Source organism: Stylophora pistillata, chromosome 4 (genome assembly GCF_964205215.1).
Source record: "Stylophora pistillata chromosome 4, jaStyPist1.2, whole genome shotgun sequence".
In the NCBI taxonomy this organism is placed as follows: domain Eukaryota; kingdom Metazoa; phylum Cnidaria; class Anthozoa; order Scleractinia; family Pocilloporidae; genus Stylophora; species Stylophora pistillata.
The window spans coordinates 1108913-1120000 of record NC_142522.1 but is presented as its reverse complement, the minus strand read 5'-3'; the positions used below and the strand labels follow the sequence as shown (position 1 = coordinate 1120000).

At 37.5% G+C, this 11088-nt stretch overlaps 3 protein-coding genes across 4 annotated transcripts in view; 2 read left to right on the top strand and 1 right to left on the bottom strand.

Annotated features, from left to right (window-relative positions):
* LOC111338980 (uncharacterized) overlaps positions 1-2508 on the top strand; it is a 3739-nt gene extending 1231 nt beyond the window's left edge. The window contains exons 3-5 of the mRNA XM_022945585.2: positions 679-975; positions 1323-1481; positions 1704-2508. Of these exons, the coding sequence (XP_022801320.2) occupies positions 679-975; positions 1323-1481; positions 1704-1973 (726 nt within the window). The 3' untranslated portion in view covers positions 1974-2508. The remainder of the gene's footprint in view (positions 1-678; positions 976-1322; positions 1482-1703) is intronic.
* Positions 2509-3954: 1446 nt separating this feature from the next.
* On the top strand, positions 3955-8071 carry LOC111340922 (uncharacterized). Of its 2 annotated transcripts, none has more exons than XM_088759084.1 (5): positions 3955-4317; positions 5057-5139; positions 5728-6024; positions 6124-6267; positions 6817-8071. In XM_088759084.1, the coding sequence occupies exons 1-5, from the start codon at positions 4080-4082 to the stop codon at positions 7087-7089; spliced, it is 1035 nt and encodes a 344-aa protein (XP_088615210.1). In that variant the 5' UTR covers positions 3955-4079; the 3' UTR covers positions 7090-8071. The 2 variants fall into 2 exon arrangements, with proteins under 2 accessions (XP_088615210.1, XP_022803607.2); XM_022947872.2 differs by having other exon boundaries at positions 3956-4317; positions 6109-6267.
* LOC111340823 (uncharacterized) lies at positions 7317-11035 on the bottom strand. Its single transcript, XM_022947772.2, has 3 exons — positions 10682-11035; positions 9788-9932; positions 7317-9217 (listed from the first exon to the last, which is right to left on the bottom strand). Exons 1-3 carry the CDS (start codon positions 10768-10770, stop codon positions 8867-8869), a joined length of 585 nt encoding a protein of 194 aa, XP_022803507.1. The 5' UTR covers positions 10771-11035; the 3' UTR covers positions 7317-8866.
* Between the last annotated feature and the right edge of the window lie 53 nt (positions 11036-11088).

Sequence of the window (11088 nt, the reverse complement as noted above, 5' to 3'; positions counted from 1 at the left end):
ATTGTTATACACTCGATGAACATCAAGAAATTTTCATTCTAAAGGGGTTTAGTTTTGTTGACATAAAAGGAAGCATTCAAGCTGCTAATGTGAATTTACAGAGGCATGTGCATTTCATGGGTGCTGCATGTTTGGTGTTGGACTTTAGTTAACCCTTTTTACTCTAACATCAATACGTTTATTCTGCATACGGTTCTTCATACATTCCCAAGATGCTGAAAAGAGTTTGTTTTCTTACCCATTTAAGCTTTCATCAGTTGTTGACTATTTTTGTCACTTTCATGACCATAATGTGTGATCCAGGGATGATATTGTAAGGAAAAATTAGGTGCCAGTCACTCTAGAGATCAAAGGGTCAATGAATGGCTCATTCATGCCCAATCAAGTTTGAATGCTTAGTCATTTTGAGAAAGACTTTGATTTCACACTTTGCTAAGGAATATAAGTTCCATCCACAAACCATTGCAGACAAAATTGGAATCAATACACTTTTACACTATCATTGAGCGAAATTGAAAAGAGAAAAAGAAAAAAAAATTTTGTTTTGATGCTTAAGTGTAGCCCTGTTTCAAGGGCATGATCCTGTTATATCCTGGTGAAACACATTTGTAGCTTGTTTAAAACATTTTGACAGTGATCTGTAATGATTTATCTAACAAATTGTAATTATTTTTGTAGATCAAGACCTCTGTTACTGATACTGCCTCAGAGTACTATGACAAAGTACAGAAGAGCTGTATGGTAAAGATGTTAGTTTCAAAGACAGAGCAAGCCTTGGACTTTGGTGAATTGATTACTGAACTAGCATTGCCAACAGATGGTTACTGTGGAGAAGACATGAATGATTTGCAGTTGGAATTTGACGACAGTAACAAAGGAGTTGTGTCAAGAGCCTACAAGCTGAAGAAAAGGCTGACCCGCAGAGGAAAGAGGAAACTGCTGTCCTACAAGCCTGTGCAGATGAGTGTTGATGCGGTATGTAATATGCTATGGATCTGATGAACTTTTGAGTGTACAAATTTTGTAACCATTGTCTTATTTGAAAATCATACCTGCTAGTCTTTTATCAATTTTTAAAATAACTGTTACATTTCAACCAAACCGTCTTAATTTGCTTTAATTATTCAGTACATTGTTGGTTAATTGGTGATCATCAAGGGTTGGTTTTGGCCAAATAGTCTATTTCATTAAATATACAACTTTTTTGTTCACAAGTCAGTAAGACAATCATGGACTGTAGTAGTATTAATACTGGATATTACTTCAACTGAATAGTCCTTGGGCCAATTTCTTACAGAGTGCATATATTTGCTCTTTAACAGTGTTCAAGTGTGCAAGGATGCACAAGTGAGTTGCTTGAAATGTCAACTGATGCTGGCAAGAAGGTTTTCAAAGCAACCATGTACATCCCAAACATGGCTCTTGGTCTGACGGGTGATGTGATTGTCTCGGCAAAGGAATTGGTTTTTTCTCTTACTAAGGTAAAGTTTTGAGCTCAAGCTTTGTTGCGATGTGTTTAGGCTCTAAATATATATCCTCAATTGGTGTATAAAAGAACTTTGCAGCCAGTCTTGTTGTTGATTGAAAACAGATTACCTTCATCTTTAAATTACTTGTTCTAGCTAGTAAAGTACTGAGGGCAAAAACTTGTTGCACTTCCTTGCGAAACCCAAATTAAAACTAAGATTTTTGCCACTTTCCAGGCCCACCCTGTGCAAGAAATGCCTGCTACTGTGACAGGGTTGATGACAAGAGCAGTTCAACCTATCTGTGATGCAAAAGATAAACTTTCTGGCTACCTCTTTGTCCCTCCACATGTGATGACCGGTTACCTCCTCACTTCTCGCCCTGTCCAGTGGATCATACCCCACATTGTTGCAGTGGAAGACCTGCAGAAAATGCAAATTGTGGTCGGAGAAAATGAGGACTCTGCAGAATCGGAGGAAAATGAAAATGAGAAAGATTCATCTTGAAATTATTGACTTTGTTGAAAGAAATATGTTAACTTATAAAGCACATCACATCTATATGAAATGTAGTATTCATCTATTTGAAATGTAGTATTCAAGTGCCTAAATAATTTAAATCAATTGTTAGTAAGTGCGGTATATTTCGTTTTTCCTTCAAAAGGCCCATATCTCAGGTCTTCCACTGTCTTTATTATGATTTATTTTTAATTTCTCTGAACTGTTGAATTTCAGATTTGGTATTTTCATATTGGCCTGTGAATGAATATGAGCAAATGAACAATAGTTTCCTTTCTTTCCTGACTAGATTACTGTTAGCCATGAAGTGTTAAATCAGTTTACAAAAGTAGCATTTAAGTTAAAACAAATTTATTGAACTGTTTTATTTTAGATTTGACTACTTGATCAAGTTGGTGATGGTCACAAAAGTTATTCTTTGAAGATTTTGTTTTGTATGAAATCAAAGATTTATGGCCTTAACATTATGTTTAGAGTAGATGAGTGTAGTGGAAGAGCAGCAATAAAATTTTTATTGTAACCATTTGCTTTGTTGGACGTTTTTATATTGCTGGAGAATGTGTGATGTCTTACTACAGAAGGTTGTTGTGTTTTACTTGTCTCAAGCGATCTATACTTGTCCTTGGTGGTTAGATTTCATTTTTGCAAGTTTCATCACTATGATTTTTTGATTCGGTAAATGGAAAGAATCCTTTAGGTAAAAGTGCACTTGCTTTTTTTCACTAGCCTCTTGTCTGCCTTTTTTTTGTTCAGGTTGTCTACAAATATTAAAAAAAAATTCCTGCTGTCAAACTGTGAGGAGAGAATGAAAACAACTTAAAAAATTATTGTAACACTGCAAAAAAGGATTGTCTTCTCTGACAACCTCTTAAATATTTTGCAAAGGTCTTGGAAACTAACTGTGATCACACTCCCTTTGTGCTAAGTAATTTTCTCCCAAAGGTGTATAAGACAAACGGTGAGTGCTGTTTATGGTTGCCTTTGCAGAACTCTTGTTTGATGTGACCTTTTTATACTGCAGTTAATACTTGTCAAATTTTTACAGGGGTGGAGATGAATAGTAGTTAAGAGTACCTAAAACAATATTCTTGTGTAGCCACTCCTATGAGAGTTTTGGGCACCAATCACAATGAAGACCTGGACCAGGATACACCACATCCACGGAACACCTACCCTAACCCAAAAGTCTAACCACCAGTGTTTGACCTAGACTACGATGGCAAAACATGCCTGTGAGACGCGTTTTTACCGCAAGTGTCAACGAAAAGGGTACAACATGCTTGTGAGCCGCGTTTTTACTGCAATTTGTCAATGAAAGGGTTTGCAGCTTAGATTGATATGTTGAGGTTGCAGGGCACTTTAGAATTATCTCTGATTTAGCTAAAGGATGATCATTTATTTAAAATGAATCATTAATTGTAGTGTCCAGGCCTCCAAGTCCACCCCCAAGGCCCCACGGAGACGTGGTGTTTATTATGCGCTGTAAGTGAGAACGGGGTGAGATACTTTTTGCTAACGAACAAACTAGGCGAACGGTAAGCGAACTGTATAAGCGAACTCCAAACATTATATTAATGACATCCATTCATGACATAATTTGGCCTCCATACCGTTGACAAGGAGCCGAAATGACCCTGGGCTCCCCTGGGCCCAGTTGTTCGAAGGCTGATTAGTGCTAACCCAGGTTTAAAATTTAATCCAGGTTTCTATATTTCTCTGTTCAAAAGTGGTTTCGGGCTGATTTTTCCCATTTTATTAGAGCATTCAATTATCAAACTGTAGACAAATGGAATTAAACGGAAGTTTTCTTTTTAAAGCTTTCAGATCTGAAATCAAATTTCAAACTAATCCTTGGTTATTTTAACCCGCCTTTGAACAACCCAGCCCAGCTGGGCTCGAGATTGAAATCTGGCACGAAAGCCAGCTGAGCTCTCCCCAGCTGAATTTCTTCGCTCCTGAAGGAGTGGTCACTAAGTCAGTTCTGAAAATAAGTTTGAGATCGTTTTAGTGACACCACATCATTTATGATCAACTGTGTTGCAATCTTGTGTCAGTCTCATTGCTGAGGGAACATCTGCTATTTATCAAGAAAGAATGTGTACTGAAGTAGAAAACAAGTCTTTCACGACTCGTCTGTGGGAATTGCCCGTGGCACTAGCCGCAGTTGATCAACTATCACAAATTTACAGTGCTGTGAAGGAGCGAAATTGTGTAACCAGGATGGCTTGTAATGCCGGTGAAAAAACGATCGATATGGCAAATTCTGCCACTAAACCTATAATTCAGGTAGCAAGCTCTTGCCCGCTGTCTAAACCAGTCGTTGAATGTGCTGGTAAGTTTAAAAATTTTCCGATTCGATGACGTGTTTACGGAAGGTACGACGCTTACGAAATGTTTTATACTTGACATGTTTCACATTAATTTTGTGATAACTTTCTTCTTTACTCTACTATTTACTTGTTACTTGATGCGCTTGCTCCTTCGTTAACTGTGTAAGACTTCTTTAGCTATCGATATTAATTCGTCTTGGCTTTATCTTGCAGCGTAATTGCTTTTCTCTTGAAGGAAATAGTTTGTAAATGGACTTTGGCCAGGGTACTTTGACCTTTCCTTTCCGAGTAGCGACTGTTGTTTAACGCTTCAGTTGTTTGAAGGATTTTTAACTTTAACCGTGGTCGAACCAATTACTTTTGTAGAGTGCTAAGTAATAACTTCGGGGTAGGTTCCGAACAAGACTGGTTTACGCACAATAGAACAACAAATCGCAACATCAAAGATTGCAATGATCCGTTAGAAAAGCTTGTAATAATTTTAATTCTAAATTGGATGAATCTGTTCAAACTATCCCTGTATGGATGCTCTCTATCCTGTTTGGCTGCCGTCTAAGTAGTTTTTTGGGGCAAATTTTCCGCAGATAATTTATTTTATTCTCCACAAACCCTCTCAACTTCAACCTTGACCCCTCTTCCTTCCAGAATGCTTTTCATGATCACTCACCTGTGAATAATTTTATTGAAAGAGTAAGTGAACCGTTTCTCTTTGAATTAAAAATAATTTTATCTTTACCATAGCTTCAACCATTGATCGTGTGGCATCAGGAACACTGGATATCGTGGAAGAGAAGTGTCCCATTATGACCAAAACACCCACTGAGGTAAAACTCCTCCATTTTCTCAGTTTCTGTCTTCGTTGCTTGAGGGTTGCAGTAAACATTTATAAGCTTAAATTTTTTGGGGGCATAGCTGTCAGGTATCTGATTATGGTTAATTCTTAAAGTTTGCAGCAGGCTGGCAAAAAATTAATCTCATTTGTTAATTTTTTTGAGATGGTTATGTATTGATTGTTAGGTATGTATTGATATTGAGTAAGGATGTCTTTTAGATCTAGAATTTAACCACTCAGTGGGTAGATTGTTGACTTTTTTGGGGCTAAATTGTCGGGAAAAAAAAGACTATGTCTGGTTCATAAGAGGCATCGGGTCATCAGATATTGGTTTAATGCAAGCATAGACAGCTTGTTCATGCCGACAACTTTGTTTGTTGTTTTGTTATCTTGACAAAGAAACTTTGTTTTGATATGGTGCACTGAGGAAAACAATTTTGTGACTTGCGGATTAATTGTTAATGGATGTTAAATGTTTCATTGTGAATAAGTGGAATATTAGCTCATTTATATTCAAAACTGCCATAACCAAATCTTGTTCATGTCATTGCTGTGATTAATTTAATGATTATTTTCCAAGATCAAGACTACTGTTGCTGATACTGCCTCAGAGTATTACAACAAAGTACAAAACAGCTGTGTTGTGCAGATGTTGGCTGCCAAGACAGAGGAAGTCTTGGACTATAGTGAGTTGATTGCTGAAATGGCATTGCCGACTGACAGTAACAGTGAAGAGGACAAGAAAGAACAGGAAACAGCTGATGAAGTTGCTAGCAAAGGAGCTTTCTTAAGGGCTGTGACTCTTAAGAACATGGTGAAACGCAGAGGAACAAAGAAACTGTTGACTTACAGACCTGTGAAGATGAGTGTTAATGCGGTATGTACCAGGTTTTGAATGTGATTAGTAGAAGCCTGATTGGTAGTTTCTAATGGAGTGAGTTTGGTTATTACATCTAAACAGGTGACGTGTTTGCAGGGACACATAAGTGACTTGCTTGGCAAATCTTCTGACTGCAGCAAGAAAGTCTACAAGGCAACCATGTACATCCCAAACTTGGCTCTTGGTCTGACGGGTGAAGTGATTGTCTGTACAAAGGACTTAGTTTTTGCTCTTCATCAGGTAAATATGTTGGCTACTCTGATATGTTTGGAGTTAAAAATTCATGGTGATGCTGCCTTTTCCATCACAAAACAAAATAAACTGTAAGTTTTAAGTTTGACAAATGCATCACCCTATCTCCAATTAAAACCCTAGGCCGAGTTCCAATGGCCAGGGTGTGGTAGGTGAAGACATGAGTGAGGGTCAAGATCACTGAATTCGACCTCATGAAGTGCGCGCTATTGGGTGAAGTCCACAGAAGAACTAAATTAAATGTAAAAAACATACCATTTTCTAGTCTTTAAAAAGTCCCATTAGCTCAATTAAAACACTTTCTAGAAGGAAAGAAAAGCCAAAAAGAAAAATTTCAACCATTTTAGAAAAACTGTCTGCTTTGTTTATTTATTTTATGCAGAGAGTTTCATAGTGCATCTTGAAGTGATGAACTTAAGCCAATTTTTCTCAGCTTGCACCCAAACAAAACAAACACAGCCATTTGATCAATAATATTGTTTGTGGTGTATTATTCTGAAATGTGGCACTAGACAAACATTTATTGCTTTTTTCTAGGCTCACCCAATCATGGATATGCCATCTTACGTTGCTAATATGATGATAAAGGTTGCTCAGCCTCTCTCGGGTGCTACAGACAAGCTAGCTGCTTATGTCTGTGTCCCTCCACAAGTAATGACTGAATACCTTCTGACATCTCGCCCAGTTCAGTGGATTCTCCCTGAAATTGTCCCAGTTCAAGACTTGATCACCAAAATGGATATCACCATGGAAGAGATTGAAGACACAACTGAGTCGGAGGAGTTTGAAAATTTGGAAGACTCGTCATGAATTTTTAAAATTGTATTCTTTCTTAATATATTTTCCTTTTAAAGAAGTTACAATCATAACATCTTTTTAATTAATTAACTTCTGTAAATTAATGTATATTAAAGTCAGGTATAAGTAATAAGTGTACTGAACTTTTTTGTAGCAAGGGTTCACATTAAAAGCTGTTGTAAGTTATATTTTAATTTTAAAATTAAGAGAGAAACAGAAATATTTGCAAACACTACTGATTGAAAATTGAAGAAGATATACTTTATTTCCTTTCTTTGAAACTTGTAAAGATAAAGTTAACTTGTTTTTTAAATTTCAAAGTTGATGGAAATCATGGTTCTGTCCTGCATTATTTTAGACCAATCATTGAATTCCAACAAATGTTTTGTAGTTGTTGTTTCTTGTTGTGCACAGTAAAATTGATTTGATAGGTAAAGTCTGTTTACAAGCCAGTGGCCCATCAGGCCGGCGCTTAACTCCGGTTTCTGTAGCATGAAGCGACTATGAGTATTTCTACTCCCCCCTGGATGGGATGCTAGTCCATTGCAGGGTTACCCCCCAGCATTAAATTTGCCAGTACCCATTGAAACACCTGGGTGAAGAGGCACTTTGAGAGTAAAGTGTCTTGCCCAAGAACACAACACAATGTCCCCAGCTGGGGCTCACTCCATCCCGAGTTGAGTACACCAACCATGAGGCCCTCGCACCTCCACGATACTCCCCGAGTAAGGGTGACTTTTTTCCTTGTTATTTGTGAGGGTCTAGAAGTAGAGCATGTGTGTTCTTAAATGACTATATGGCCACAATAAGAAAAAAATGGGAACCGTTGCATTTGGATGATAGGACCATGAAATCAAATGTTACTCTGGAATTCAAAACATTTACCATATAACATAATATATTAGAGACATCTATAACCAAAGAATTTTTATGTTACTAATGGTAAAATATGAACAGTTCAATCAATAAAAACTCCATGTTTTGCCATTCTGAATATTTTTGTCTGCTGTGGGAAGTAAGTTAACAGCTGAATTCTGATTACTGATATAATTCAAATGACAAACTGTGTATCACAAAGCACTGAAAGGGAAAATTTTGGGGCCAAAATATTAAACTGCACAGGATACAAAGGAACTGATCCTCTCATTCTTAATATGTAAGCACCAATTTTCTACAATGCTTGGCATACACTTCTAATAATTTTAGCACAAAGAATCTGCTGTTAAAAATTTTTCCTATAGTTGATAATTGTCTTTCTTCTCATCATCCCTCTGCTGTAAAATAAATTGATGTGGTAAGGAGGAATGTCTTTTTGGTCACTTCTGAGGGTGAAAGGGCTAAGGGCCTTTGAACAAGAAGGTGAGGGGCCCCCAGGTAGGTGAGGTAACCTGCATAGCTGTTGTTAAAATATAGCCTGTATTTACCTACAATCTTACAACCCCTTGATCCTAGGATGAGGTTGTTGGTGTGCTTGTAAATGTAACGTGAATGTGACCCAGGCTAAGCTAGCACGGCCAACAGGGTTATCATACCTTGCAGACAGGGAAACCTGCCTTGGTGGGTTACCCCACCCATCATGTAAACATGATCAAGATAAAATAAGAGATTGTATGGACAGGTGAGCTACCTTGATTGCCTACCTAAGGTCCCTCACCTCTGAGTACACAGGCCCTAAAGTGCCTAGTATTTGCTCAGTCACAGTTTCATGGTTCAGTGTAAGTTCATAAGTGTCTCTTCCATAAAATACTTAAAAATTATACTGAAACAATTTGCAGTTGAACATGGCATGTCATGGCGACTTTTTGCCATACTTGATCTCTTGCGTTGAAGTTATAAGTTTGTGTAATGCTGCATCTGAGCGCCACCTTAAAATTGGTAGAAAGTCAAACCTGATCAATAACGTTAAGCTGAAATGGAATGGTGCCAGGAAGAACTCATTTGCCAGATCCATAACTTGAAATAGCAGGTTGTCTTCTTTGGTTGGTAGTCTCTGGGGAGTTTCACCTTCCAAGAGAAGGTGACTCAAGAATTGAAATGCCAGGCATATACTGATGACAATACCAGCTTGGAAAGTTGTTACACTGGTGTGTATATATACAGCATAGTATGCCACGATATTGTAGAAAATGGAATAGACAAACTGAGGAATGAACATAAACAGGGAGAACATCAATTTACATGGAAATCTTCCTATAGGTGCATTAAAGGGCAAGGATGATACCGCCTAACTTTCGCATAAAGTTTTACTGACATTAATTTACTGTCCTGTAATTGACGTTATAGGTTCATATATTCGTGACTCATACCTGTCACCACTCACTTTTTGGCATGGGCATTAATGTGATTTTTATTTCATCATCTGTAAAGCCCAAGAATGAGAACCATTTTTGCCTGGTTTGAACTTTTAAATAAGTACATTGAGCCAATAAGTACATTGATACATTAAATAAGTACATTGAGCCACTGTCTGTATAATAAGATCCACACAACTCAACAGATAGCATGGGTGAGAAAGAGAACAATTAAGTGTTGCATCAGGGATATACATTCATATCCATCTTATAGACATTCAAAAGCTGAATTTTTCAAAGGAAAGAATGAAACTCAAAAAGAATCTCAAGGGGTCTTGGGTTGGGGATATAAATGCAAGAACCTTTGTTAGAGATGAGTTAAAAATCTAACTTATGTCATTGGCAGCTGTAGAACTTACCCCAATTGGAGGCTCTTGTGTAATGCACAGGAGACATTTCACAATAATTAAGAAAAACTGAAGAGAGATTGGTAGAAAATTGCGTCCAATACATAGCATGGCCCAAGCCATGGGCCAGGAAGTCACAACATGAAGTACAACATTCCTACAATAGTTAGAAAATGTCAGAAATTCATCAATTATTGAATTATTATCTTTTGGTTGGTTGCACATTTCAAATATTTATTCACTTTTAGTGTGCATGTATTTTTTAAACTGTTGACCAATTTGCAACAATCACTTGGGGGGGGTAAATGAATGAAAGTTGGATGATTATAGGTAGATTTCTAGCTAATATATATGTGGTTGTATCATTCACAGTTGTCAGGAATATACCATTTCTATTTTGTTGCACAGGGTGCTTGAAAAGATTTCTGTATTAAGCCACAGTCCCATAGTAAGGGAGGCTGTGTGGAAATCTTGGCGGGTACTTTGATAACGTTAACATGGAAGGCCGTAAAGAAGACATACAGGTTTTGTCCCATTCGATGATTCCTTCGTAGGCAGGGATGGGGAGTATTAACCAAGTAAGGAAAACAAATTAACAATCCTCGGGGTCATAACCGGAAGGATGGAATTAAGGTTACAACTTACAGCAGTTGAAATCTATAATGATCTTAAGAATAATTTACACACGTTGATTGTCTATTTTAAATAAAATCAATAAATCTAATCAACCATGGCAATGTTAGAATAAAGGTTCGAACTCGAATCAAGTTTGGGTGTACATGCTCCACTCAGAAGGAAGTGAGTTCAAGAAACATTCCTAATGGAGATAGAAATCGTCCAACTCAGTATAAGAAATAACAATTAAATCGTTGAGATCTGTTTAATATTTGTTCGCTCGCCACTTACCACAGTTTCTTGTGTGAAAAGCGTTTGGTAGCAGTTTGCAGGGCACTGTCAATGAAGTAACTAAATCCCAAATTCAAAGACTTAGACATCTTTGCGTTTCTCTGCCTTGGAGGCGATGAATATTCGTCGTACCTCAGGGAACCTCGACCGAATCACACGTCTTCAAGTAGAAATGAACAGGCATCAAGTCACGCAGTACGTGACGTGTTTGTCACGCCTTAGATATATTTTAAATTATTTGAGGAAATTTGTAACTAAAGAATTTCCACTGTGAGTTCATTAGGTTTGGCCGGAGAATATTAAGGAAATGACCAAAAATTCGATGAAACCGGCTCTCGATCGCAGATGTGAACCGTCAGCCGTGCTTTCACCCAGGCCACAAAGAGGCCACAAAGTTCTTTGTTTTT